This window comes from Stenella coeruleoalba (assembly GCF_951394435.1).
Source record: "Stenella coeruleoalba genome assembly, chromosome: 20".
NCBI classification, from domain to species: domain Eukaryota; kingdom Metazoa; phylum Chordata; class Mammalia; order Artiodactyla; family Delphinidae; genus Stenella; species Stenella coeruleoalba.
This window is the reverse complement of record NC_137166.1, coordinates 46,345,150-46,371,359: the sequence shown is the minus strand read 5'-3', so window position 1 is coordinate 46,371,359 and position 26,210 is coordinate 46,345,150. Positions and strand designations below refer to the sequence as shown.

Here is a 26,210-nt window from a genome sequence, read left to right as displayed (position 1 = left end):
AGGGAAGGCTTTTGAGTGTAGAGGGAATCTTAGGGAGCTAACTAGGAATAGAGAAGAGAAGCAGAGGGCATAGCCCGTGCGAAAGTTTGGGGATAAGCCCTGATCACTGGGGTGATCGCACCAGTAAAAGGGAAGTGGGGAGCGTATTTTGGGTAGCGAACGCTGCACAGGTCAAGGCAGCTCGAAGGACGGTCGAGGGGGCTGTGCCCTGAGAGGCTCAGAAATCTCCGCCCACAGCGCGCACACCAGGCTCCGGGCGGGGCTGAGGCTCCGAGGGGCGGGGCTGCGTGGTTGCATCACGCAGTGTACGTCGCCGCGCGCGTGCGCTCCTTTCCACGTGCGAAAGCCCCAGACGCGTGGACCCGGGGAAGTCGCAGATTACTGAGCCGTGCAGCTCCACGCTCGCTATGAAGCCAGGTGGAGGCCGGGGTTGGGGTCGGAGCTCAGGACTGGGATCCGGCGGGGATTGGGGTGCCGGGCCGGAACGGAGGGGCGGGGTCCTGGCCTGGGGGCAAGGATTCTGAGCCCTGGATCCGGTCTCTTGTGGGGAAGGGGTCTTGTTCCGGTCTCTTGTGGGGATGGGAGGGCTTGGTTCCGCCCTGTGATCGAACCTGAGCCTGGGGTTCGGGTTCCTGGTCTAGAGGTTTGTGATTGACTTCTCAGAGGTCACGGTCGTTAGTAGAGAGTCTTGGGCGTAGAATTGGGGGTGTCCTGAACTGGGATTCGTTTCATTGAGGCAGTCATTAGGGGTCTTGGATATTGGGCCGCGGGCGGCAGTCGAGGGTACTGAACCAGAATCTAGATCCAGGCATCCGGGGTCTTGGATCTCTGGGCGTGGGATTTGGGGATTTGTCCTGATTGGGAGGCGGAGAGCCCCCGGTCTTGGGTGCGGGGGCTGGGCCTTCTAGGACCCCATATGCTCCCCAGTCGCTGCCGCAACAGCAGTACCCTTGGCTTCAAACCTAGCTTCTCAGAGAGGGCCGGCATAGATGAGTATTCCCGGCTTGCCCTCCCTGGCCCACTTTCCCGCTCTCTACTCTCCGGAGGGGGGCGGGTCCCTGAGAATGGAGTGGAGCTCCTGGGCCTAGTGATTCTCAAGTCGCGGTGAGAGGTGAGGTGAAACTTCACACGCCCAGTATAGGATTATCGTGGGGTGGGCAAGGCAGGTAATCACAGGGCATGAGTGGTTTTATTCATTCCGATTTTACTCGAGATTTTGATGAACCCTCCACACCTCCCTCCTAGTGGAATGATGAGAGTCCTGGCTTTGACAGCAGAAGGGCCTCAGTTCAAAGTTTCAATCCTTACTATGCTTAACTTACTGTGTGACGTTGGGCAAGTGGCTTTACCTCTCTGAGCCTCAGTTATCTCATCAATAAAATGGCACCCAGTTCTAATTTAGTGAGAGCATGTTAAGAAAAAATAGCACATGGTGGTAATCATTTTGCAATATATGTGTATCAGATCAACAGGTTGTACACTTTAAACTTACACAATGTTACAGTTTGCAGTTATGTCTCATATAGCACGGTGCTTGACATATAATAGTATTTTCTCTAATTGTTATCTTTCTTCTCAAGGGGAGCAAAATTAGGGTCCTTCTCCCTGGTGTCTCAGCTCTTCCTGAATCAGGTCGAGCCCCTCTCCCCTCCCCGCAACTTGGTCCCCTGGAGTTGGGGAAATCTTCTGCCATGACTGAAAGGGTCTGTTTCCTAGTACAGGTTTCCTTTTTTCCTTCCTTCCCCCCACACTTCAGCCTGTGGAGAGATGGGGTCATCTGGGGGGGGCAGAATTTGTGGGTCCATGCCCCCTCTCAAGTTCCCTTTCTCTTCAGTGTTTACGGATCTACTGGTGGAATAGGCAGTGCCAGGCAGTGTGGCTCCCACTGAGACCCGGACAAGCCTGCAGGCATCCTGTGCTCTGATTGTGCCAGGAATGGAGGATACGCCTTCCCAACCCTTCCCTCACTGTGTTAGGGTAAGAAGTTGTAGAAGTTGTCCGGAGTCAGCTCTTTAGCGAGGATTTTCGTCTGGTTGAGAGAGGAAGCCTTTGGGAGATTTTGAGCAGGGACCTGAGGTCAGTCAGACTGGACTGAGACCTTTAAAAGGATCCTTCTTGCTTCTGTGTGCAAAAGACTTTCGGGGAACAAGAGTGAAAGTAGACACATCAGTGGGAAGTTTGTTGCTGTCATCTACTAGGAGATGATGTGGCTTGGACCAGGGTGGTAGCAATGGACCTGGCTGACAGATTGTCAGGGAATATATTTTGAAGATAGAGCCAACAGCTTGTATGTGGGTGTGAGAGAGAGGGGTCAAGGACAGTGAAGGGTTTTGGCGTGTGTAACTGGAGGGGTAGAGTTTCCAGTTTTGAGATGGGGAAGGCTGTGGCAGGAGAGCAGTTTTACACTGGGGTCGGGGAGGGGGTCTGTGGACCCTCCAGCCAAAACTTAATAGATAAAGGTATGTGAATGTGCATTTTTCTGAGGAGTGGGTACTTTCAGTACATTTTTCTAAGAACCCCAGGACCTGAAATGGATTAAGACATGTTTTGAGTATCATGCCCACTGTGCCCCATGCCGTGCCCACACTTTCTGGGTCTCTGTTCTATCAGGCCTGTGTTGAGGGTCTCTTAGGCCTAGTGGTTTCTCCCCTAAGTAGGAAGGAGGAGGGATTCATTCTCCTGAGTTTGAATAATATATTCAAACTGTGTGCGAGGTAGCATATTAAGTGCTCTGTGTGTATTGTCATTTAATCTTTACAACTCTGCGAGGTGGACACTGTGTTATTTCCATATCTCCTTCTTACAGGTGAACTTTTCAGGATACCCACAGACCTTCCCTACTCTCTAGGGTCGTGAATGGAATGGCCATCTCCCTGTAGTCAATGCACGAGCTGCTTGAGGGAGGGACTGGGGCTCTGGTCACCATCTGATCACCTGCTTCCTGAATGAACAGAGAGGGTGTTTTCTTCATGAGACAGAACCCAGGGGTTTAAGAGTTATCAGCCCATTTACTATCTGTTGAGCCCATACTTTGTGCCAGGTGTTGTGCAGGATGCAGTGGTGACCAAAGCAAACATCTCTGTCCATTTGGAGCTTGATTCTAGTGGGAGAGGCAGGCAGTAATAATCTTTAAGATGCCATGTATGATAACTGATAGGAAGAAAAAGCAAGCAGAGTAAAGGTCAGGTAGCCAGAGAAGGCCCTTCTGAGGAAGGAACATTCGGTCAGAGACCTGAGTGCAGTGGGGTGGGTGAGTCAAGCAATGTCCTCTGGACCCAGGCAGTGGGAACAGGAGATGCTCAAGGTTTAGAAGCTGCAAAGTGAGTTTGTTCTTGGGGAGGAAGAGCACGGGACCCAACATAGAGAAAGGTCAGAAAAGTCAGCAAAAGCCAAGCCCAATGGTGGTGATTCTGTTTGGGCTGCACATTAGAGTCACCTGAGGAACTTTAAAAAGCCCCATGGGGCTTCCCTGGTGGCGCAGTGGTTGAGAGATCGCCTGCCGATGCAGGGGACGCGGGTTCGTGCCCCGGTCCGGGAAGATCCCACATGCCGTGGAGCGGCTGGACCCGTGAGCCATGGCCGCTGAGCCTGTGCGTCCGGAGCCTGTGCGTCCGGAGCCTGTGCGTCCGGAGCCTGTGCTCCGCAACGGGAGAGGCCACAACAGTGAGAGGCCCGCGTACCGCAAAAAAAATAAATAAATAAAAGCCCCATGCCCAGGCCTCCACCCCAGACAATTTACATGAGAATCTAAGCCACAGCCCTGGGCAGGGATGAGACCCACCGATTTCTAGCTTTGGAAGCCGGAGAAAGGAATTTTGATTTCAGTTAGAATGTGACGGAAAACCTTTGAAGGGATTTGGGCAGGGGAATGATGAGAGCTGATTTGCTGTTTTGCAAAGGTCAGTCACCAGCTGCTGTGTGGGCAGTAGACTGCAGAGGGAGTGGGAGACCAGAGGTCAACAACTCTTGGTGTAGGAGTTTGAAAACCATTCATTTTTAACAACTAAATTAGGACTAGCTATTCAGAGTTCTACTTTTTCACCTCTAACACCATTAAAACGAATGAAGCCTTCATAGGGTGGGAATATAATGCACCTTTGCAAAAACTTTAGCAAAGTTCGTTATTGAATAGTTTACATCAAGTGACATCATTTTAAACCATCACTAATTTTCACACGAACGATTGTTTGATAATGCAGTTTTCTGAAAGTACTGCAGATTTGAAGCCATCACAGAAAAGTCAAATACTGAATCTGTTAGCACCAGGAGAGTTCTGTCTGCTTCAGACACTGTGCTCAGTGAACAATGTTTGCTCTCTCCTGAAGTGATGAAAATAAAGTCTCTCTGAATGTTTTCTTTTCCCTTCAACTTCCCATCTTGTTGACAGGCCATAAACTGCTATGATCAGTCGCCCATCCATAAAGGACAGTTTTGGGTTTTGCTCGTTTTTCCCCCCTGAGTTGGGAGAGACTTGTGCGTGCTTGGAAGCAGGGGGATCAGTTAGCAGGAAAGATGTGATGTCGAATGCCTCCCCTCTGTTTTGGGGTTGGCGCTTTTCTGCCACACACGAGGGCAGGAGTGGGAGGGCATGAAGAAGTTTCCAGGGCCCGGGGGACCCTACTGCCACAGTGCATGTACACACACAGTGCACACTCTTCTTCAGACTAGTTAATATTGATAGTAGAACAGATCCTGTGCATTTACTAACCAACCGAGAAAAGCAGAATATTGACAGTAAATCTACCTCTATCTGTGTTTTCCTCCCCTATCCTAACCCCATAACTTCTCTCTCCCAAAGCCTAATATCGTGAGTTTCGCATTTATCATTCTCTTGCCTCTTTTGGGGGGCGGGTGGGGCGTGGATTACCACATACATCCACACCGCATAGCACCTCTTAGTTGTTGCTGGCCTTTATAAAGGGGATATTGTGTTAGATGTGGTTTTCTAGGGCTTGCTTTTTCCCTTACCATGATTCTGAGATTTATGTCTCTGTTGTGTGGATCTGTTGATGCTTTTCGTTGTTGATCAGGAATCGTCCCTCTTTCGTTTGTCCATTCTGCTTATGGACGCTCAGGTTAGTCCGTGGTTCTGCTGCTGTGGACACACGTGGGCACCTCTCCTGGCGCCCACGCGCACACGTTTCTCTCCCGAGTGGAGGTCCTCGGCGTAGGAGTAACTTCTCAAGCTCCGTGGCCCCGTTGATGGTTCTTGTTTCTGTTTCCACCACAGGTTTCAGCCCCCGTGGGGGCGGCTTCAGTGGCCGAGGTGGCTTTGGTGACCGTGGCGGTCGCGGCGGAGGCCGTGGAGGCTTTGGCGGAGGCCGCGGAGGCTTTGGCGGAGGCCGTGGAGGCTTTGGCGAGGGCCGAGGCCGAGGCGGAGGCTTTAGGGGCCGTGGGCGAGGAGGGGGAGGAAGAGGTGATGGAGGGGGCTTTCCCTGGGCTTGGGGGGCGGGGAGGGAAGCATGGTGGGGTCTCCCTCTCACTGCATCTCTGCCTTGTAGGTGGCGGGTTCCAGTCTGGTGGCAGCCGGGGTCGTGGTCGGGGAGGAAGAAAAGGAAACCAGTCGGGGAAGAATGTGATGGTCGAGCCTCATCGGCATGAGGGTGAGTGAGGAAGGCAGGGAAGCCCCTGGGGTTAGGGGTGGGGTGTGGCCCGCCAGGGTGTTCACCCCTGCTCTGATCCCCTCACCCAGGTGTCTTCATTTGTCGAGGAAAGGAAGATGCACTGGTCACCAAGAATCTGGTCCCTGGAGAATCGGTTTATGGAGAGAAGAGAGTCTCGATTTCGGTGAGACCTGGGCGCCTGGCTAAGCCACCAGAGCCCCAAGCTGACAGTGTAACCGGCTGCCTGGTCTCCCTGTTCCCACCGTCTGTCCTCCACGTGACAGCCAGGGGATCATCTTAATCCATAAGTCAGATCATGCACCCCCTCCTCAGATACCTTCCGTGATGTCCCGCTGGCTTCAGGTTAAAGTCCCGAGTCCTCGGTGTGGCCTGGAAGGCCCTGCACATTCTAGCCCCGCCTCCCCACTGTCTCCACCCACTGTCCCCCTAACCTAGTGTCTTCCAGCCACAACAACAACCTTGTTGTTCCCTCTGCCTGGAACACTCTCCTCCCAGCCCTGTGCATGGCTGGTTCCTTTTCATCACCAGCAGCTCTGGGCAGGTGTCACATTGTCTCTCTCACAAGGCCCCCTTGCACCACCCTGTCTATCAAAAGCTGCCCTCACCGCCTTCTGCTGGCTTTCCTGCTGCCTGGAATGCACGTCCCCAGATAATTTGAGTGGCCCCTCAGCCTCAGGTCTGCTTCAGGTGTCTCCTCCTTGGCTCTTCCCTGGCCACCCTTTCTCATTTTCACCTGCCCTCGCCCTGCTCCCCATGCTTCGGATCTTCCTTCCTGGCTTGATCTTTTCTCCTTAGCCCCGTCACTAGCTATTATGCCATGTGTATTAGTCAGTTCAGCGTATCCTCGCTCCTTGAGGGCGAGGCCTTTGTCCCCTTCACTGTGTTTCTCCAGTTCCTAAGCATAGGGGCACGGTCAGTGTCTATAGAATGAATGCATAGGTCTTGCCTTGCTGTTACCTGGGATGATCTTGTTTGTTTATTGTCCCCGTCGCTGCCCCTGAGTCAGGAACCTCCACGAGAGGGCAGGCCCTGCCTCTGCCGTGGCCACAGATGTGTACCCACGTTCGTTTCTTGTACGATGACTGGGCGCCCCGTCGCTTTTGAGGGCCCAGGAGTTAAGAGCAGTGCGCTCTTACAGAAGAGCCTGGCACTGACTTCTGTCCCCATCTCTCCCGGCCCAGGAGGGAGATGACAAAATCGAGTACCGCGCCTGGAACCCCTTCCGTTCCAAGCTGGCGGCAGCAATCCTGGGCGGCGTGGACCAGATCCACATCAAGCCAGGGGCCAAGGTGCTCTACCTGGGGGCTGCCTCAGGCACCACCGTCTCTCACGTCTCTGATATCGTAGGCCCGGTGAGTAGACAGGTGGGGGCAGGAAGGGGTGGGAGGGAGGGAAAGGCCACCTCCTCTGCCAGCCTGGAGGTCAGAGGCCCTGGCCACGTCTCTGCACCGTGTGGCTTGGAGCCAGGCCCTTCCTGGTCACAGTGCCTGTGAGTGAAAGGAGCGGCTTGAACCACATCATCTCCAAAGCCTCATTCAGCCTCACTCCTGAGTTCTCGGCCTGGAGGGAAGGGGCATGGGTATTGGGGTGACCAGTGATAGAGGGGCCCGGAGCTGAGAGGACGTTTGATTTGATTGCCCTCTTTAAAAATTGATACCCCCCAAATCTGGTCTTCTGGTTTCTCTTGAAAGAACAGAAGACGTCAGTTTCTGGGCCTGTGTTTCTGTGTGGCTGGACAGGCTCCCTGCTGAGAGGGCACCCATGCATCCCACTTCATGACCCCTCACTCAGCTACAAGACTGTAGGCTGTGCAATTTAGTGGTTAAAAACCCCAGGCTCTGGTGCGGGCTCTTAACAGTGAAGTGGCTTTTAGCAAGTTACTGTCCCTCTCTGAGCCTCAGTTTACCCGTCTGGAAAATAGGGTCATTGTGAAGATAAATGAGTTAAATCCTGTAGAGTGCCAAGAGCAGTGCCTGGCCCATTGCAGATATTCTTAGCTGTGACGATGTCATCTCTGTGCCCTAGCTTCCTCATTTTAAGCCTGAACTGGGGGCCTGGGCTCTCAGATCAGGCAAAGCAGGATCGAATAACCCTTGGACCTCAGTTTATTCATCTAAAATGATAACAAGTCATTAAATGGTAGGGTTTGGATTTGGGGATTTGAAGAGATGCATGCAGTATATGGGCCAAAGTAGGCACTCCGTACATGAGAACTAGTATCGTTTTTGTTCGATTTTGATTTATTTTAGGACGGTCTGGTCTATGCAGTTGAATTCTCCCACCGTTCTGGCCGTGACCTCATTAACTTGGCCAAGAAGAGGACCAACATTATTCCTGTCATTGAAGATGCTCGGCACCCGCACAAATACCGCATGCTCATCGGTGAGGGGTCTGGGGTTGGCTCGGGTGGGGTAGGACAGGCCACTCCAGGTTTCCTGGAAGAGGCCTCCAGAGCCCTGATTTGGATGGAATTGGAGTGGATGAACAGGCCTCTTGAGTCTGCAGAAATGAAAAGGGTCGGGGGAGCCAGGTGAGGTTGTGGAGGTGGCAGTCCTGCTTCAGGGTCTGGGATGTCTGGAGGGCCAACCTCCTTTCCTCCAATCTCCTGCCCCTCCCCCTAATCTCCCCCACCCCAGTACTTCCTGCCTCCCCGCAAAGTGTGGTACCTTTTATACTACCCCTGACTTATGCATAAAAGCCTGCTTTGACGGTCTTCATCAGCACCGTCTGGGGAGATCATAACCCAGAAAGCACAAACGGAGTATGGCCTGGCCCAGAGGGGCCCATTGTGAATGTAAATAACTTTGTTTTAAAAACAAATTCAGAAGCATAGTGTAAAAATGGAGTACATTATAAACCACCCCCAGAGGTAACCAGTATGAACAATCTGACGTCTGCTTTTCCTGATTTTAAAAAAGTCAGTTTTCATTGCACCATCTTTTCATTTTTTTAAGTTTTTTATTTTATTTTATTTATTTTTTAAATTACTCTGCCTCAAAAATACTACTTTGCATTCCCCCGGGTTTTTCTTTTCGTGAGTTTTTTCCCCTGTGCATTCATACCTTACCCTTTGTCCTGCAACTTGTTTTCATTTGACAATCCTGCAGACGCTCTTGCCTGTAAGTGCTCACCTTTACTTGTCTTTTTGATGACGTGTCTGTCTCCCCCCCCCAGACCCGGGAGCGTCTCGAGGGCAGGGTCCGGGTCTGACTCGTCTCTCTGTCCCCCACGCCCGGCCCAGGGCTGGCCACAGAGTAGGTGGCAACATGGTTTACAAGAGGAATGAATGAATGGTGTGACTGTGGGTTTTGGACCCATCTTGGGGGCACTCTGGAGGGAGGGGGATCAACAGGGGGAAGTGAGACTGGAGGCAGGGAAGACTCTGCCAGGAACCTGCTGGTGTTGGGGTGCAGGCCCCATGGGAGGAGCTGGGAAATCCAGTGGATCCAGCTTTTAACCGCTACTTGTTTCTCCCTAGCAATGGTGGATGTGATCTTTGCTGACGTGGCCCAGCCAGACCAGACGCGGATTGTAGCCCTGAATGCCCACACCTTCCTGCGTAATGGAGGACACTTTGTGATTTCCATTAAGGTGCGGGGCTTAGAGGAGTCCTAAGATGGGGTGGCAGTATCTTCTCTATCTGTAACTGCCAAGCAGCCAGTCAAAACAAGGGGGCCTCCATCCCCCAATCCAGTCAGTCTATTCCCAGCTCCCTGTAAGCCACCCAATCAAATAGCACATAATGAAAAATGTCTACAAAAGTAAAAAGCTTAGAATTTAAAGAGGCCATAGACTGTAGCGATTAAGTGCATGATCGCTGAGTCTGAGTATCTTGAGTTTGAATTGCATCTTGCTGTGTGTCTTTGAGCAAGTTACCTAACCTATATGCCTGTTTCTTCACTTGCAAAATAGCAATGTTAGTCCTATCTCTTTTAATGTTGATGTAAGGACTAAATGCCTCAATATGTATGGAGTGTTGAGAAGAGAACCTGGTGTAAACTAAATACCAGATAAATGCTGGATGCGTTTTAAAAAATGTTTCATTTTGAAGTACAGAGGCCTCTCCATTGTCTTCAACCAGATTCACCATTGTTTTCTGCAGCCTTTGCTGCATTTGTTTTAGCATTCTCAGCTGCATTATTGCTATTGTTAAAGAAGAGGAAGTAGAAAAAAGAAAAACCCGGAGTGTAAGATTTAAACACTGGCTTTTAGAAAAATAGGGCGCTGTTGAAGGCTTCCTGTTCCAATCCAAACCAAATTGAAAATTTATCTAACGAAGTCTTTCCCCACATTCCCAAAGCCTAGTCTCCAATGAAAACAAATTCTACTGGTTTAAAGAAACACAAAAAAGGGAAAGCAGCCCAAAGCCTTGCTGTGGACTTCAAATCCTCTTTCTTCTGCAGGCCAACTGCATTGACTCCACAGCCTCTGCAGAGGCCGTGTTTGCCTCTGAAGTGAAAAAGATGCAGCAGGAGAACATGAAGCCCCAGGAGCAGTTGACGCTAGAGCCATACGAAAGAGACCACGCTGTGGTCGTGGGTGTGTACAGGTGAGCAGGGGGTCCAGTCAATACTTGTTAGGAGTGCCCCACAGTGGTGATGAGCTCTGAGTCCCCTCATCTCTTTCCTCTCACAGGCCACCCCCCAAAGTGAAGAACTGAAGCCCAGCGCCATCAGGATCGCGAGAGACTGTGTTGCTACTGTTAACTGTGTGTTTTTCTATTAAAAGACTCATCAGTCTCTCCCTTTGCCCCTGATTGCTTGGCGACCTCTATGAACAGGGCGCATGCGCCCTCGGTCAACTTGCGTGGTGGTGGGGGCGGGCGTTTTCATCCGGTCATACAGCGCATGCTCCTACCTTAGCTGCCTCCTGCGCAGCCGTAACGTGGATTTCGGCGCTTGGGCGGGGTTGGTTGCTTTCTGCGTGTAGATCCCGGTAAGCGCTTCTGAGCGCAGGCGCGGAGTGTTTCCCTGGGTCACGTGAGGGGGAAACAGGTTGGGGGGGCGGGAGGCGGAGTCCGGGGCGGGGGGGGCCGGTTTGTTGTGGTCGCCATTTTGCTGGTTGCATTACTGGGTAATCGGGGCCCTGGCTCGCCGCGTCTGCCGGATATCTTCAGCCAGTGGGCAGGACTGAGCTCGGGCTTCCCGAGCAGTTTGAGTTCCCTTGCCCGCGCCCTCAGGTAACGACGCGGCTACGGGCGGGGCAGCACGCGCTCTCGGGAGGGGGGTAGTACGGGACCCGCCCTGCCCGCGTCGCCGCGAGATTTAGCATGAGGCCGAGGGAGAAGAGGAGGGGGGTGGTGGGCAGGTGCAGGCCTTGCCTGGCTATTCTTAGTCGGATTCCTGGAAGGGGCCGAGCCCCGAGGTAGCAGTCTCGGGAGGGAGACTGGGAGGGGGTAGCCGGGCCTCGCTCCCGCTCTTTGTTTGGTCTCGGCTCCGCCGGCCGCATCCTCGTCGCCTAGCAACAGCTGTCCTGGGCTGTAATTGGTTGAGCTCTTGGCAGCAGTGGCCAATGGCAAGGTTGTTGCCATCGTAGGTGTGGACTGCCAAGCTCTGTCCGGCCCCGCCCGCCGGGGCTCCGCTGGCCCCGGCGGGCCTCCAGGGTGGGAGGCGGGACGCTGGGGTCCCCTGGGGCGGGTGGCTGAGCGGGGCGGTGCTGGCGGGGCGAGGGTTAACCCGCCCCTCCCCCGTCCACCTGCTTTCCCCTTCCCCCGCGTGCCCTGGGCTGACCCTCGTCCCCTCCTCTCCCCGCCCTTGGCGGGGCGGCGGCTGCTGTTGTCACCCACCGAGCCGCCTGTCCCGCTTGTCCTCCCCGCCGCGGGGCTTGCCGGGCCGGCCGGGCCGGGACAGGCGGCCGATTTCTCACCACAGACACCGCCGCCATGCTGGCCGCTCGCCCACCCCACTGGGGGCCCCACCGCGCCCCAGCCCCCCGTGGGCACGCCAGCCCCGACCCGGGTAGGGGGTGGGGGCTGGGAGAGCGGGTCCTGGTGTGGGAGGGCTCCGAGGAAGAGACTGTTTTGTGGGGGAGCTCCAAGAGAGAGGAGGGGTCGTGGAGTGGCAAGGCTTGGCATAGGGGAAGAGGATTGACATGGGAGAAGGCCCGTGGGGAGAGGATTTTGGTGTGATAGATGCTCTGGAAGGGGAGAACTCTGTGATATTTGGGGAATTTACCTATGGGGGCCTTCTAGGAATGGGCACAGTTGTGGATTGACCCTGGTGTAGAGGAGTGACTGGAGAAAGGGCCCTGACAGGAAAAAACGATTAGGGAGGGTGGGGGTAGGAGCCAGGGTAGGGGAGACAAGGACCATCCACTAAACCATGGGAAGGAATGCCTCCCCCTTGCTTCCATCAGAAGGAGTGGGCCTTGATTGGGGGTGGGCGGGGGCTTGGAGTAATGTGGGGAAGGGCCCTGATGTGGCATGGGGGAACTGGAATATGGTTTGGGAAATTACGGAGGGGTGGTCCCCAGTGGGAGGAAATGATAGGGAAGAGGTCTTAGCACCATATGGGGAGGGTCCCCTGGGAAGGGTGTGGTGGGTGAGAATGCCATAGGGTTAGGACCCTGTTATGAAGGGGTCCTCAGATAACCTTGGTGTGATCAGGAGGTCCCTGAGGATCCTGGTGGTTTGGAGGGGGCCCAGAAGACTCTCATATGGTTTAGGGAGATCTTAGAGTTCTCTGGATTGGGGCACCAACTGGGAAGGGTAGATCTTGAAGTGGAGGGACCTTGCTGTGGTAATACGAGGTCATGACGTTAGGGACTACAGGATGGTGGGATCTTGTGTGGGGAGGGCCATGAGTAGAAATGGGGAGAGGAGAGTGAACCCTACTCCCTGTACTGTCTGTGGTTTCTCTCTTCTTCTCTTCCTCCCCCGCAATTATTCGTGTCTTTCTGTCCTTTCCTGTCATGGCCCACATCCCTGCCTGGCTCCCAATCATTCCCTTTTCCATGTTCCTCTCTTTGTGCTGCCTACTTCATTTATTTGGTAATCATTTGTTGGGGACTCCGCTGTGCCCCACCTCTACCACTTCTCTCTGTCCCCTCTCTTCATTGCCACCTGCTGCTGTGTTGTACCCTTTTCTTCCTCACTCTGTGCCCTGCCTTCTCTGTGTTGTCCACCTCTTTCCCGCTTGGTACTGCCCAACACATCCCCTTGTTCCATGTTGTTCCCCCGCCTCCCGCCTGCTCTCAGGTCTCAGCGGCGGTGGCAGCCGAGGTGCAGGATGCGAGAAGGCGCCCCCCGGCCGGGCTCCCGCTCCAGGCCTCACTCCCCTGCGGCCCTCTGAGCCCACCATGGCCGTCCCACCGGGCCATGGTCCCTTCTCTGGCTTCCCGGGGCCCCAGGAGCACACGCAGGTACGCGTTCAGCTGGATCCTCACCTGCCTGGGGGTCGGGGGAGGCTGGGATAGAAGGATCTTGGGGCCGAAAAGATGGTGTGGTTGCCCAAGACAGTCTCCCAGGAGCATGAAGGGTGCCATGGGAGTGGAAGGTATAGAGGAGTTGCTGGTGGAGTCAGGGTTTGGAGAGCCTGGGTTCAAATCCTGGCACCACTGTTATATTACTTAGGTTCTCCACGTTTCAGTTTCCTGTTCTGTCAAATGGGGCCTATAATGATACCTACCTCACAGGGTTGTTGTGAGGATTAAACAAGTTAATGAAATGCAATTGGAAATGCTGAGGACAGTGTCTGGCACATAGTAAGCACTCAATAAATGTTCATTAAGGGGAAAAAAAGAAGTCCAGAGTGAAAGATCTGGAGGGATTGAAGGGAAGAAGGTTGAGCTGCAGGGTCCTGGAGCCAGCAAGGCCTGGGGGCGCAGGGTAAAGACCTTCAAGGGTAGACTGTTAAGGCTCTGAACTGTAGAGCTGGAAGCAGGATGGAGTAGGTGGTCTAGGGTGCTGGACCCAGATCCAAGATCCTTAGGATGAGAAAACTGGTCAAAGATGCACAGAGTGGGGGGTGAGGGTTAGGAAGGCCCCTAGGGATGAGGATGGAGCAAGATAGGGAGCTCCTCAACATGGGATACCCAAAATGGATGGTCTCAGGTGAAGGATTGGGAGGGTCAGAGCCCAGGTTTCCTATCCGATCTCTCCCACTGAGGTTTAGAAAAGAGTAAAGGTATGTGATGAAAGAAAGGGGTAAATAGTTCACTTCATTCACTCAGCAGATTTCTAATGAACACCCACTATGTGCCAGGCCTGCTCCAGGCACGGGAGATAAAGCAAGAGCAAGATAAAGTTTCTGCCCTTGGGGAGTTTCTGTTCTAGTGGGGTTGTCAGACAGTGACCAACTAAATAATGTGTGTGGAAATGATGCGCCAGCTGCCCACTGAGTTCTCCTCCTTGAGGTCAGAGGTTAAGGCCTGTCCTCAGTGCTCACCCGTCACCCCGCCTCCCCCAGGTATTGCCTGATGGGCGGCTACTGCCGCGGAGGCTGCCCCTGGCCTTCCGAGACGCGACCTCAGCCCCGCTGCGCAAGCTCTCCGTGGACCTCATCAAGACCTACAAGCACATCAATGAGGTGGGCAGGGGGTGAGGGACACCGGCTGGGTGCTGAGGGGTCCTGGCATCGGTCACTCATCAGTCCTCATCTCCCGGCCGGCCGGGCAGGTATACTATGCGAAGAAGAAGCGGCGGGCCCAGCAGGTGCCACCTCAGGACTCGAGCACCAAGAAGGAGAAAAAGGTCCTGAACCACGGTTATGACGATGACAACCATGACTACATCGTGCGCAGTGGCGAGCGCTGGCTGGAGCGCTATGAGATTGACTCACTCATTGGCAAAGGCTCCTTTGGCCAGGTGCGGGATGCCCCCCACCCGACCCTGATCCAGGGGTTAGGAGGTACGGGCACCCACTGATATTGACCCATACAGCCAGTGGTTCAGTGGCTTCAAGTTCCGTGCTGGGCCACTCACCCCAGTGCAATCACTTGGTTACCTGTGCCTCAGTTTCCTTTTCTGTAAAACAGTGCAAATAACAGGACTCTCCACATAAGGTTGTTGTGTTATCTCATATCCAGTGTTTACACTCGTGTCTGACTGTTGGTGAGCACTCAAATTGAGTTATTAGTGTTACTGATGGTGATATTGGTGGGTCTCCTTACTGGAGGGAGAAGAGTGGTGGTACCTGGCTCTGCCCTCCACGCCCCCGTTCCCTCACTTTGTGACATGCCTGTGGTCACAGGTGGTGAAAGCCTATGATCATCAGACCCAGGAGCTGGTGGCCATCAAGATCATCAAGAACAAAAAGGCCTTCCTGAACCAGGCCCAGATTGAGCTGCGGCTGCTGGAGCTGATGAACCAGCATGACACAGAGATGAAGTACTACATAGGTGAGGCCTGGGGCAGAGCTGCCTGGGGATGGGTCACCCTCGGTACAGGAAGGGGCTGGTGTCTTCAGGGCAGGGTTTGGTCTGTAATTCCCGGACATCAGTGATTTCTCCTGCCGCTTTAAGGATGTCTACCCTATTCACATGAGAATGCTGGTCAGAGTTTGTCCGGTGCTCACTGAGGGTCATGCTCTGTTGTGAGAACTTTACATAAAGTCACTCGTTTAACCCACACCGAAGCCCCATTATCATTGCCCACAGCTTGGAGATGAAAAAACAGAGGCACTTAGGTGCTGTCACTTGCAGAAGGTCACAGTGTTTGTACTCAGAAGAGCTATAATCTGACCAGGCAGTGGACTCCAGAGCCTTTACTCTTAACATCTATGCCAGTCTTTTTCCTCTTTACTGTACTGATTCCTCTTAGAAAAAGCAAGTGGATTTAAGGAATGCATTTCTTTTAAAAGGAAAATACACAACCTTACAGTAAATGGAAAGCAAGCATCCCTTGTCACAAAAATAAACAGAACTGAGACTAAAACAAGATTATAAAATTAAATGAGGAAGTGTAGGATGGTGTTAAAAACCCATCAGCACCAAATGGAAACTTTCTCTTTGGTTTAATCAGGAAGTTTGACAGAGACTTGAAAATTAACTTCCTGTGTGAATCAAGTTATAGACATATAAAAACATCCTGATTAGCAGCTGGTACCTGTGGGCGCACCACAGTTTGGCCTGTGCTCCAGAAGCAGAGACACAGATCTGGTTCCAGCCTCTCTCTTTATGAGCGTGGGCCCCAGGCTGCCGCTGGCCCTCCCTGAGCCTCAGTTTCTTCTCCCTCGGCCCATTTCCGTCCTCTTCCCGGCAGTGCACCTGAAGCGACACTTCATGTTCCGGAACCACCTGTGCCTGGTGTTCGAGCTGCTTTCCTACAACCTATACGACCTCCTGCGCAACACGCACTTCCGTGGCGTCTCGCTGAACCTGACGCGGAAGCTAGCGCAGCAGCTCTGCACGGCGCTGCTCTTCCTGGCCACGCCCGAGCTCAGCATCATTCACTGCGACCTCAAGCCCGAGAACATCCTGCTCTGCAACCCCAAGCGCAGCGCCATCAAAATCGTGGACTTCGGCAGCTCCTGCCAGCTTGGCCAGCGGGTGCGGCCCCGGGGTGGGGCCAGTGGTGTGGGTGTGGCCAGGCTGTGGGCGGGGCCAACTGGTGGCCTGGGGCCAAGGGGCGAGGCTAGGAGGGGATGGGATCGTTATGTGCAGCTTGGAGTGGCTGATGCCTGAGGGATAGTGCTTGGGAAGGGGGTGTGTGCGGGTACGGAGGGTGGGGCTAGTGGGGGAAGGAGAGGGCTACAGGTATACTGCCGGAAGGAAAGGAGTGGAGCCTGGGAGAACAAGCCAGTTTTGAGGCTGCCAGATTGTAGGGTTGGAGAGGAGGAGTTGGGTGGCCTTGAGCCTGGCGTGGCAGTTTACAAAGTTTTGTTTACTCTGTGCTCTTAAAGCTGGGGATGGAAGGGGGTGGGGCTCTTCAGCTTTGCAACTTCCTGTGAGCTGGCATTTAAGATGATGCTGGTAGTGGTTTGAAAAGTGTCCAGTTTGGGAGGGTGGGAAGGGCCTAGGTTTACAGACTCCCAGCCTCTGGTGACCAAGAGGGGCTCAGGATCAGGCCAGCAGAAATGGAGATCAGGATCAGATTAGGCCAGCAGAGTGACTCCTGGAAAGCTGGTGTTGATAACATCAGGGTTTGGAGACCCCCGTCCCCAGTTTTGGGGGCAGGAGACCTGTCCTTAGTCAGTCCTCCTAGCTGTGGGGGTGTCACTGGTGCGAGTTGGGGAGGCGGGACCTCTGACTATTGCCCTCTCTCCTCCCCCAGATCTACCAGTACATCCAGAGCCGTTTCTACCGTTCGCCCGAGGTGCTCCTGGGCACACCCTACGACTTGGCCATTGACATGTGGTCCCTGGGCTGCATCCTGGTGGAGATGCACACCGGAGAGCCCCTCTTCAGCGGCTCCAATGAGGTGTGCTCCTGAGGAGGGGGTGTGCTGGAGGGGGTGGAGGCCTGGCCGGCCTGATGATCCTGACTGCCTGCCTGCTCTCAGGTGGACCAGATGAACCGGATTGTGGAGGTGCTGGGCATCCCACCAGCCCCCATGCTGGACCAGGCACCCAAGGCTCGAAAGTACTTTGAGCGGCTGCCTGGGGGTGGCTGGACCCTGCGAAGGACAAAGGAACTCAGGAAGGTGCGGCCCCTGCCCCATGCCGCTCCTCCTACCCCGGTGGCCCCTCACTCTCACACTTGGGGCTCCCTGCTCCCTCTCTCCCTGCTTCCCCTCCCTTGTGTCTTTCCCTTCCTTCCTCTTCCCTCCACCCCATCTGTCCATTCCTTCCTCCCCCACCCCCCCATCTCTCCTACTACCTACCCCACAACTCTTCTTAGCTCCTCTCTTTCCACTTTCTCTCCTGTGCCTCTGTTTCCCCGTGTGTGTCTCCCTGCCCCTCCTGCCCACTGACGGCCACTCTCTTGCCCCCCCTCCCACCTCCCCCTGCCAGGATTACCAGGGCCCCGGGACACGGCGGCTGCAGGAGGTGCTGGGCGTGCAGACGGGCGGGCCCGGGGGCCGGCGGGCGGGGGAGCCGGGCCACAGCCCCGCCGACTACCTCCGCTTCCAGGACCTGGTGCTGCGCATGCTGGAGTATGAGCCCGCCGCCCGCATCAGCCCACTGGGGGCTCTGCAGCACGGCTTCTTCCGCCGCACGGCTGATGAGGCCACCAACACGGGCCCGGCAGGCAGCAGTGCCTCCACCTCGCCCGCGCCCCTCGATACCTGCCCCTCTTCCAGCACCGCCAGCTCCATCTCCAGCTCTGGTGGGTGCTCAGTGCCAGATGGGGTAGAACAGGGGTCGGGGCAGCTCTGGTTTGGCCTGATCTGGGGGGGACCTTGTCACTGGGCCTTCACCTAGAGCTGTGAAACTGCATGATCCTCAACTCCAGAATGGGTGGGGTAGGCGAGCTCAGACTGGCCCTGATTTGGTCTCTGAAACTGAGCTTGGGTTCAGATCTCTAAAACTGGTTCTGACTCTTTGACACCCCAAACTGAACTCTGACCCCTGATCTCAAAATTGGGTCTGATCCTTCGACTGGGTGCTGGCCCCAAAGCCCAGACCTGGGCCTGGACCATGAACCAGACTCAGCCACCTGAAAACTCAGCCCTGCCTTTCCTCGCTTAAGGCCTCTCCTCTCTTCCCCTGGCACTTCCAGGAGGCTCCAGTGGCTCCTCCAGTGACAACCGGACCTACCGCTATAGCAACCGATATTGTGGGGGCCCTGGGCCCCCCGTCACTGACTGTGAGATGAACAGCCCCCAGGTAATGGGACCTTGGGGACTTTGGAAGTGGGTGGTGGAGTGTCTGGGGCTTCAGGACCTAGGTCTCCATCACCAACTGTTCCTTTGCTCCTTTAGGTCCTGCCCTCCCAGCCACTGCGCCCCTGGGCAGGGGGTGATGTGCCGCACAAGACACATCAGGCCCCTGCCTCTGCCTCATCACTGCCAGGGGCCGGGGCCCAGTTACCCCCTCAACCCCGATGCCTTGGCCGTCCCCCGTCACCAACCTCGCCACCACCCCCGGAGCTGATGGATGTGAGCCTGGTGGGCGGCCCTCCGGACTGCTCCCAGCCTCACCCAGCGCCTGCCCCCCAGCACCCGGCTGCCTCAGCCCTCCGGACTCGGATGACAGGAGGTCGTCCACCCCTCCCACCCCCTGATGACCCTGCCACTCTGGGGCCGCACTTGGGCCTCTGTGGTATACCCCAGAGCACGGCAGCCAGCTCATGACCCTGCCCCCTCCCTGGGGCCCCTCCTGAAGCCATACCCCCCCCACCCAATCTGGGGGCCCTGGGCTCCCATCCTCATCTCTCCCCTTGACTGGAATTGCTGCTACCCAGCCGGGGTGGGTGAGGCCTGCACTGATTGGGGCCTGGGGCAGGGGTTCAAGGAGAGGGGTTTAGGCTCACCTCCCCACTAAGGACTGGACCCTTGGTCCCTTCTCTCCCCTTGTTTTCTATTTATTGTACCAAAGACAGTGGTGGTCCAGTGTGGGGAGGGGGAGATTCCCTCTCACCCCAGGGCCCTAGGAGGGGGTGGGGGCAGGTAGGGGGAGATGGCCTTGCTCCTCCTTGCTGTACCCCCCAGTAAAGAGCTTTCTCACATTCCCGCCTGAGCGTTTGCAGGCCCTCGGCTCCCCTCACCCAGCCCTCAGAGGCGTGGTGGGGAACGGTGTTTGGGGAAGGGGGGGGCGGTGCTGGAAGAGCTTTGTCGTGTGGGATGAGTCCCTGGTCCCTGGGGAGGTTACGGCTATTGATGCAGGCATGGGACTGCAGGAGGTCTGGGGCTGTGGAAATCTAGACACAAATCCTGGATAGGATGCTAGCCCACACTTGCTTTTTCTAGGGTAAACTGAGACCTTGAAAGGTAAAGGCCCAGCTCTGGCCTGTCTGTGGGAAACATCAGGTTCTGCCGTAATAAGCCAGGGCTTCCACAGAGTCTGCACAGGCATGGCTCATTTTGCCGGTCATCCGGTAGGTGCTGAGTGCATGTAGCAGGCCTTATTGGTGCCACCTGGGGAATGGCAGGCAGGCAGTGGGTACGGAATTTACCCCCCACACGTCTTGTCTCACTCTTCGGAACCATTGTGGAGCAAAGCATTTTAAGATTCTCAGGCAAAAAGAAAGTCCCGGGGTTGCAGGTAAGTGGGCCTGTTTCCATAGTAATTTGGAAACGTCTGTCTGTAACCGGCCAATCAAGAGCCGTCAGGTTCAAAGGGTATCGTCCCCCGCCACCGGGGCGCGGGGCTTCCTGGGAAATGGAGTTCTATTTGGAAATTTCTTCTCCTCGTTTTCGTTGCTGAACTACAAAGCCCAGAATTCTTTTCGCTCACGTGTTTAGGGGCGGGTTCTCAGGTAGCCAATGGACAGTCAGGAGCAGCCGGGGCCCGGATGCTTAAGGCGGGCTGTAGAGGAGGAGAAGGCCGTGATTGGGTGGCTTTGGCCAGACTCTGCGGGAGTATTGAGTTCTCCAAGTCTTGCGGAACGTGGGTGACTGCGCTGTGCCGGGAGAGCGTGCAGGTTAGGCGTTCATCGTTACCGAGCAGGAGGTAAGCGCGGAGGCCCGAAGCGGCCCCACCACGTGGGCCGTCACTAGCCTCTGTGTTGGGCCCGGCTCGCGGGAAGCCCTAGTCAGTAGGCGAGACGGGCAAAGGCCCCGTTACGGGCCTGCGTGTGTTCGCTAACGGAGGCAGCGTGAAACGCGGAGAGAACCCAGGCCCGGCGCCGGTAGGGAAACCTTGCCGGGGGGGAAGGTGCTGTCTGAGCTGAGACCTGAAGACGGAGGGACGTTTGGGGATGGCGGTGGTGTGGTGGAATGGCTTGCGCAAAGGCAACGATGAGAAATAGCCTGGTGTGTTAATGACCTGCAGGTGGTTGGTGTTGGTGGAAATCTTACTGAAAGTGCTGTGTGAATTAGATCGTGGAAGATTTTGTTGGCTCTTTAAGGAGTTTGGACTTTGTCCTGAGGGCAGTGAGGAGCCACGGAGGGTTTTCTAGAAGGGAAGGGGCCCAATTTGCTGCCAGCTGGGAATAGATTGACGGGGAAAAGACTAGGGTCTGGGAGCCCAGGATGGCAGCTGTGGTATCCTAGGCAGGAGATGTCGGGGATGGAGCAGGGCAGGGGCCTTGGATGGGAGGGGAGGATGAGTGTCGGTGGGGGAGACTTCCAGAAGGCTGAGTTCACAGGCTGTGTGGGAGAGGGAGGCGAAGACGGGCGCGAAAGGAATCTCTCCAGCACTGTGGGACGGTGCCTGACATATCAAAAATGATTATAAAACTTTTTTTGAATGAACGGTCATAGGAAGCAGGTACTACTATGATCTCCCTTTTGCAAATAAGATTACTAATGGTAGAGGAAATTAAGTAACTTGCCCAGGATCACATGGCTAGGAAGTGGAGGGCTCAGGATTTGTGTGTGAACTATTGACTTAGCAAGGTGCAGGATGAACCTCAAGACATCAGCAGGAGTCAAATCATGTGGGTCCTGTGAGGAATTTGTGATGAGCATGGAAATATATATTCCCAATTTCTATTTCTAGCCCAGAACCCCTCTCCTGGCCTGTTGACTGACTGCCAACATGATAATCTCTTCCTGGATATGTAGAGATACTGAGAGTAATCTTTGCGAAATTGAACTTTGCGAAATTGAACTCCTGGTTTTTTCCCAAAAACGTGTACCTCCCACATTCTCACTAAATGCCACCTCCATTCTTGTAGTCCTTCAGACCAAAAGCTTGGGAGTTGTCCTTGGTTCCCCTCTTTGTCTTTTATCCATGTCTGGTCCATCAGCAAATACCTTCAAAGTATATTCAGAATCGGACCATTTCTTCCCACCTCCACTCCTGTCACCCTGGCCCTGTCCACCCTTATCTCCTGCCTAGACCTCAGTGGTCTATTTGCTCCCCACTGTCTGTTTCTCACATGCAGCCAAAGGGACACTGTGGACACCTGGGTCTGGTCACATCCCTCCCCTGCTCGGTACCCTGTGGCTCCATCTCACAGAAAGTAAATGCCACGTTCCTCTCCATGGCCCACAAGGCCCTGCATCATCTGTCCCTGTTGCCTGTCTGACATCATCTACTCCCTTCTTGTTCCCTCTGTTCCAGCCACACTGGCCTCAGGGCCTCTGCACTTGCTGTTCTCTTTATGTTGAACATTCTTCTCCCGAATAGTCAAGGCTCACCACCATCTCCTTTAGGTCTTTACTCAGATGTTACTTTCTCCTTGAGATCTTTCCTGACCACCCTTCTAGAATGGTGCCACAAATATTTGTATCTGGGCTTCCCTGGTGGCGCAGTGGTTAAGAATCCACCTGCCAATGCAGGGGACACGGGTTCGAGCCCTGGTCCGGGAAGATCCCACATGCTGCGGAGCAGCTAAGCCCGTTCGCCACAACTAGAGGCCCGCGCGCCTAGAGCCTGTGCCCTGAAACAAGAAAAGCCAATGCAGTGAGAAGCCCGCGCACCACAAGAGCAGCCCCTGCTCGCTGCAACTAGAGAAAGCCCGCACACAGCAACAAAGATCCAACGCAGCCAAAAATAAATTTATTTAAAAAAATTCATATCTGTCTTCCCTTTAACTTTTTCCTTAGCATTAATCATATCACTGCTTAACACGGTGCATAATTTATTTATCTTGTTTATTGTCTGTCTCCCCCCCCACCCCCGTAGTAGATCATGAGCTTCATGAGGGCAGGAGCTTGTGTCTACGCCATGCTTTATGTCTAACACCTAGAAGAGCTCTTGACATGTAGTACAGGCTCAATAACTATTTACTGAATGAATGGATGGATGATTTCAGTAGTACAGTTCCTGATCCTAGCATTCTAGGGACTCTGTTGATCCCCTATGCACAGAACCTTAAGGGGCTGCCTTAACGTTTTCTGAGGTCTCAGACATTCAACAAACATTTCATCTTGCCTCTGCTTTGTGCTCAGGATTGAGGATACAGCAGAGAACAAAGCAGTTTCCCGGTCCCCAGAGAGCTCACAGTCTCCGGTGTGGAGGTTCAGATTGTCAACTTCTCACGCAAATATGAAATTACAAAGAAAGGTAGAGTGTCATAAGAGCACTTGACAGAAAGTCTAATCTGGACTCTAGGAAGTGAGGTTTGAGGTGATGGGGTAGGCATTAACTCTGTTAAGAGGTAAGTGTGTGTGTGGTGCTGGGAACCTAGAAGCTGAGGGGGAGCAAGAGGCCAGACCATGTGGATCCTGTAAGGAGTTTTTGTCCTTACCCCCACGTGCAGTGGGAAGTTGTAGAAGAATTTTTTTTTTTTTTTGCCCTCTCCACGCAGCTTCCTGGAATTCCCAGGGAAGTTGTAGAAGAATTTTAAACAGTGGAAGCAGGCACAGTCAGCTATGAGTGTTAAAAACTCCCTCAGGCTGTTGTATGGGGAATTGGCTATTGTGTGGGGATTGAGGCTGTTACCATGAGATTAAAATGGCTGCTATTAAAGGCGGCCACGTGTTCTTTCCTGTTTCTCCCTTGAAGAGGTGGAGTCTCCTCCCTTTTTATCTGGGCTGGTCTGTGGGTTGTTTTGACCCACAGAATGCAATAGAAGTGATGCTCTGCTGGTTGGGAGGCCTGGGCCTTAAGAGGCCTGGCAGCTGTGCTTTTTTACTCTCTTGGAGCCCTGGGCTACCGCAGAAAGAAGTCCAGTTCCCCCAGTGGAGAGAGACGTGGAAAGAGAGAGGCGCAGTCATCCCCCAGCTCTTCCACCGTTTTAGCCGATGTGCTAAATCACACATGAGTGATGCCATCTCAGATAGTCTAGCCCAGCTCCCAGCTGACACCATGTGGCGTTGAGACGAGCCATCCTGAGCCAGAGCCTCGTCCAAACTACAGAATCAGAAGCAAATAAGTGGTTGCTATTTTAAGCCACTGTGTTTTGAGGATGACTTGTTACCCAGCAATAGCTAACTGAAACAAACAAATGTTTTTTGAGATCTTACCATCTTATGTATTAGCTCATTTAATCCTCATTAGTCATTCTATGTGGTAATATTATTATTGCCTTTATATGTATGAGGGAACCAGGGCACAGAGAAGTTAGTGGAGTGCTAGCAAGATACCTGACACATAGTAAGTGCTGAGCATGTGACAGCTGTTAGCAGCAGCACGTTCATCAGCCTTAAATTTTCCATAATTCTTAAAGAAGTGATAGTAAAAGGAATTAGAGCGTTATTAACCTAGTTACTAGTGGTGTGATTTTAAATAAGTGACTTCACCTTTCTGAGGTTCCATTTCTTCACTGTAAAATGGAAATTATAATACTCTTCATCTCAGAGGACTATTGTGAGGAGCACAGGGTCTGACGGGGGGCAAACATCTAATATACAGCAGGGATGCTAATTACTACAAAGCATGCAGCCAAGTGTGTTGTCGCCACAAGGATGAAGCTATTTTCTTGGAAGGCCTAGTGGAGAAACAGAAAGGCATCAGGTCCTCGGTGATGTTGTCAAGTGCTGGATCAGGCTTCACCTGAAATGAGTTACTTCAGAACTTTCTTATTAGGGAATCCAATAAATCTTTTTTTTTTTTTAATCATTTAAGCCCAGTTGAATTGGGCTTTCTGTTACTTGGAACCAACATCCTGATTCCTGGGTTCTGTTATTTGTTGATTCATCAGATATGGAATACTGTTTAAAGTACTGTTTTAGGTGCTGGTATTATAATGGTGAACAAGACCCTCAAAAGCCCTGTCCTTGTGGAACTTACGTTCTAGTGGGGAAGGTAGATGATTTTTTTTTTAAATAAATTTTATTTTATTTATTTATTTATTTATTGGTACACGGGCCTCTCACTGTTGTGGCCTCTCCCGTTGCGGAGCACAGGCTCCAGATGCTCAGGCTCAGCGGCCATGGCTCACGGGCCCAGCCGCTCCGCGGTATGTGGGATCTTCCCAGACCGGGGCACGAACCCGTGTCCCCTGCATCGGCAGGCGGACTCTCAACCACTGCGCCACCAGGGAAGCCCTATTTTATTTTTGTATGCGTTGGGTGTTCATTGCTGTGTGCGGGCTTTCTCGTTGCAGTGAGCAGGGGCTACTCTTCATTGCGGTGCGCAGGGTTCTCATTGCAGTGGCTTCTCTTGTTGTAGAGCACGGGCTCTAGGTGCTCAGGCTTCAGTAGTTGTGGCTCGTGGGCTCAGTAGTTGTGGCTCGTGGGCTCCAGAGTGCAGGCTCAGTAGTTGTGGCTCGCGGGCTTAGTTGCTCCGCGGCATGTGGGATATTCCCAGACCAGGGCTCGAACCCGTGTCCCGTGCATTGGCAGGCAGATTCTTAACCACTGCGCCACCAGGGAAGCCCCAAAGGTAGATGATTTTTAAAGATTAATATTAGTGATATGAGCTATGAAGGCTGAGGGTAGGGATAGAGAGTGACAAGAGCTGCTGTTTTAGGTGGAGGGGTTCGATAAGATATCCTTGAGGAAATGTTATTGGAGGAGGAACCTGACAAAAAAGGAGGAAGCCAGCTATGCACCTGTTTTGAGAAGAAGGACATTCCAACTGGAAAAAACAGCAAGTTCAAAGGCCCTGAGGTGTGCTCGGTGTGTGGGAGGAGCAGAAAGGAGTGAACTGGACCAGACTGAGCCCGTTGAGCAGGAAGGAGATGAGGGCAAGGGGGCATGCAGGGCTGGATGGGCCTTGGGAAGGGCTTGAATTTGATTGCCAGTGAGATGGGAAGCAGTTGGAGCATCCTGAGCTGAAGAGTGATGTGATCTCACGTCCTAATGGGATTCCTCTGGCTGCCATGTGGGCACCAAGGTGGACGCAGGGCTCCAGCGAGGAGGCTGCTGCACTAGTGCAGCTGAGAGACGATGGTGGCTTGGCCGGCGTGGTAGCAGTGGAAGTGGGCAGATGTGGTTGGTCTGGGGGTGTAATTTGAAGGAAGGAGTGGGCAGGACTTAGGTGTGGGGGGAGAAAGGGGAGTCCACGACTGTAAGATTTTTAGCCTGAGCTGTGGGGCGGGGGCTGAGGGAGCCTGTGGACATGGTAAGCGTCCCAGCGGGATGAGCATCACCACGATACAGGAGTCTGGCATCCAGGGGCAAGTTCTGGGCTGGAGATACAAACTTGGGAGCCGTTGGCATTTTCATGGTAGTGAGGCCCAGGATGAGATCATTAAGGAAGGGAGCATGGATGGAACTGAGGTCTGGGCGTGGGAACAGCGAGCTCTGTGAGGAGGTTACTGCAGTCGTCTAGGCGAGAGATGACAGTGGCCCGGACCAGGGCATAGGCAGGCGTGAGCGGTCGTCTGGATGCATTTTGAAGGCAGAACCCACAAGGATTGGTTGCGGGTGATGACAAAGAAATGGACCAGGGCCTCCTGAGAACAGAAGAGAGTCAGAACGTGGGGCAGCGACTCTGCTTCCCTCCTTCCCCAGGCCCTGTGGTCTCTGCTGCTCTTTGCGTCTGCTGCTTCCTCTGTTTGCAGGCAGCTGCGGTGCCCCACAGCCCTTCTGTCCCCATTCCAAATTCCCCCAGACAGAACTCGGATTGCTGGCGTCCAGCATCCAATCTTGCTCAACCCGCTGTAGCTGGAGGATTCCTACAGTGATGTCTGTCTGCTGGGAAGGGCTGTGGACTGGGCGGCCACCTCACACATTCACACAGTATCCCTGATAGTTGGTGTATTATGGGCAGG

The 26,210-nt window shown here is 53.8% G+C and overlaps 2 protein-coding genes across 6 annotated transcripts; both read left to right on the top strand.

Moving 5' to 3' along the window:
- The first annotated feature begins 342 nt into the window (after positions 1 to 342).
- On the top strand, positions 343 to 10,365 carry FBL (fibrillarin). 2 transcript variants are annotated; one of them, XM_079908696.1, is made up of 9 exons: positions 343 to 417; positions 5,231 to 5,416; positions 5,502 to 5,603; positions 5,693 to 5,787; positions 6,806 to 6,976; positions 7,874 to 8,006; positions 9,103 to 9,215; positions 10,028 to 10,173; positions 10,260 to 10,365. In XM_079908696.1, the coding sequence occupies exons 1-9, from the start codon at positions 408 to 410 to the stop codon at positions 10,282 to 10,284; spliced, it is 981 nt and encodes a 326-aa protein (XP_079764822.1). In that variant the 5' UTR covers positions 343 to 407; the 3' UTR covers positions 10,285 to 10,365. The 2 variants fall into 2 exon arrangements, with proteins under 2 accessions (XP_079764822.1, XP_079764821.1); XM_079908695.1 differs by lacking the exon at positions 343 to 417 and having other exon boundaries at positions 4,955 to 5,416.
- Positions 10,366 to 10,652: 287 nt separating this feature from the next.
- Positions 10,653 to 19,169, top strand: DYRK1B (dual specificity tyrosine phosphorylation regulated kinase 1B). 4 transcript variants are annotated; one of them, XM_079907672.1, is made up of 11 exons: positions 10,653 to 10,803; positions 12,820 to 12,983; positions 14,030 to 14,149; positions 14,239 to 14,427; positions 14,813 to 14,960; positions 15,823 to 16,109; positions 16,834 to 16,980; positions 17,062 to 17,202; positions 17,513 to 17,828; positions 18,222 to 18,328; positions 18,424 to 19,169. In XM_079907672.1, the coding sequence occupies exons 2-11, from the start codon at positions 12,921 to 12,923 to the stop codon at positions 18,793 to 18,795; spliced, it is 1,890 nt and encodes a 629-aa protein (XP_079763798.1). In that variant the 5' UTR covers positions 10,653 to 10,803; positions 12,820 to 12,920; the 3' UTR covers positions 18,796 to 19,169. The 4 variants fall into 4 exon arrangements, with proteins under 4 accessions (XP_079763798.1, XP_079763797.1, XP_079763796.1 ...); XM_079907671.1 differs by lacking the exon at positions 10,653 to 10,803 and adding an exon at positions 11,271 to 11,581 and having other exon boundaries at positions 17,633 to 17,828; XM_079907670.1 differs by lacking the exon at positions 10,653 to 10,803 and adding an exon at positions 11,271 to 11,581.
- The last annotated feature ends 7,041 nt before the right edge of the window (positions 19,170 to 26,210 follow it).

Coding starts and splice junctions, on each gene's coding strand:
- FBL (XM_079908695.1), top strand. CDS start 5,203: ATGGTTCTTGTTTCTGTTTCCACCACAGGTTTCAGCCCCCGTGGGGGC. Junction 5,788..6,805: donor AGAAGAGAGTCTCGATTTCG/GTGAGACCTGGG, acceptor CTCCCGGCCCAG/GAGGGAGATGACAAAATCGA. Junction 10,174..10,259: donor GTGGTCGTGGGTGTGTACAG/GTGAGCAGGGGG, acceptor TTCCTCTCACAG/GCCACCCCCCAAAGTGAAGA.
- DYRK1B (XM_079907669.1), top strand. CDS start 12,534: ATGGCCCACATCCCTGCCTGGCTCCCAATCATTCCCTTTTCCATGTTC. Junction 14,150..14,238: donor CCTACAAGCACATCAATGAG/GTGGGCAGGGGG, acceptor CCGGCCGGGCAG/GTATACTATGCGAAGAAGAA. Junction 18,329..18,423: donor GTGAGATGAACAGCCCCCAG/GTAATGGGACCT, acceptor TTGCTCCTTTAG/GTCCTGCCCTCCCAGCCACT.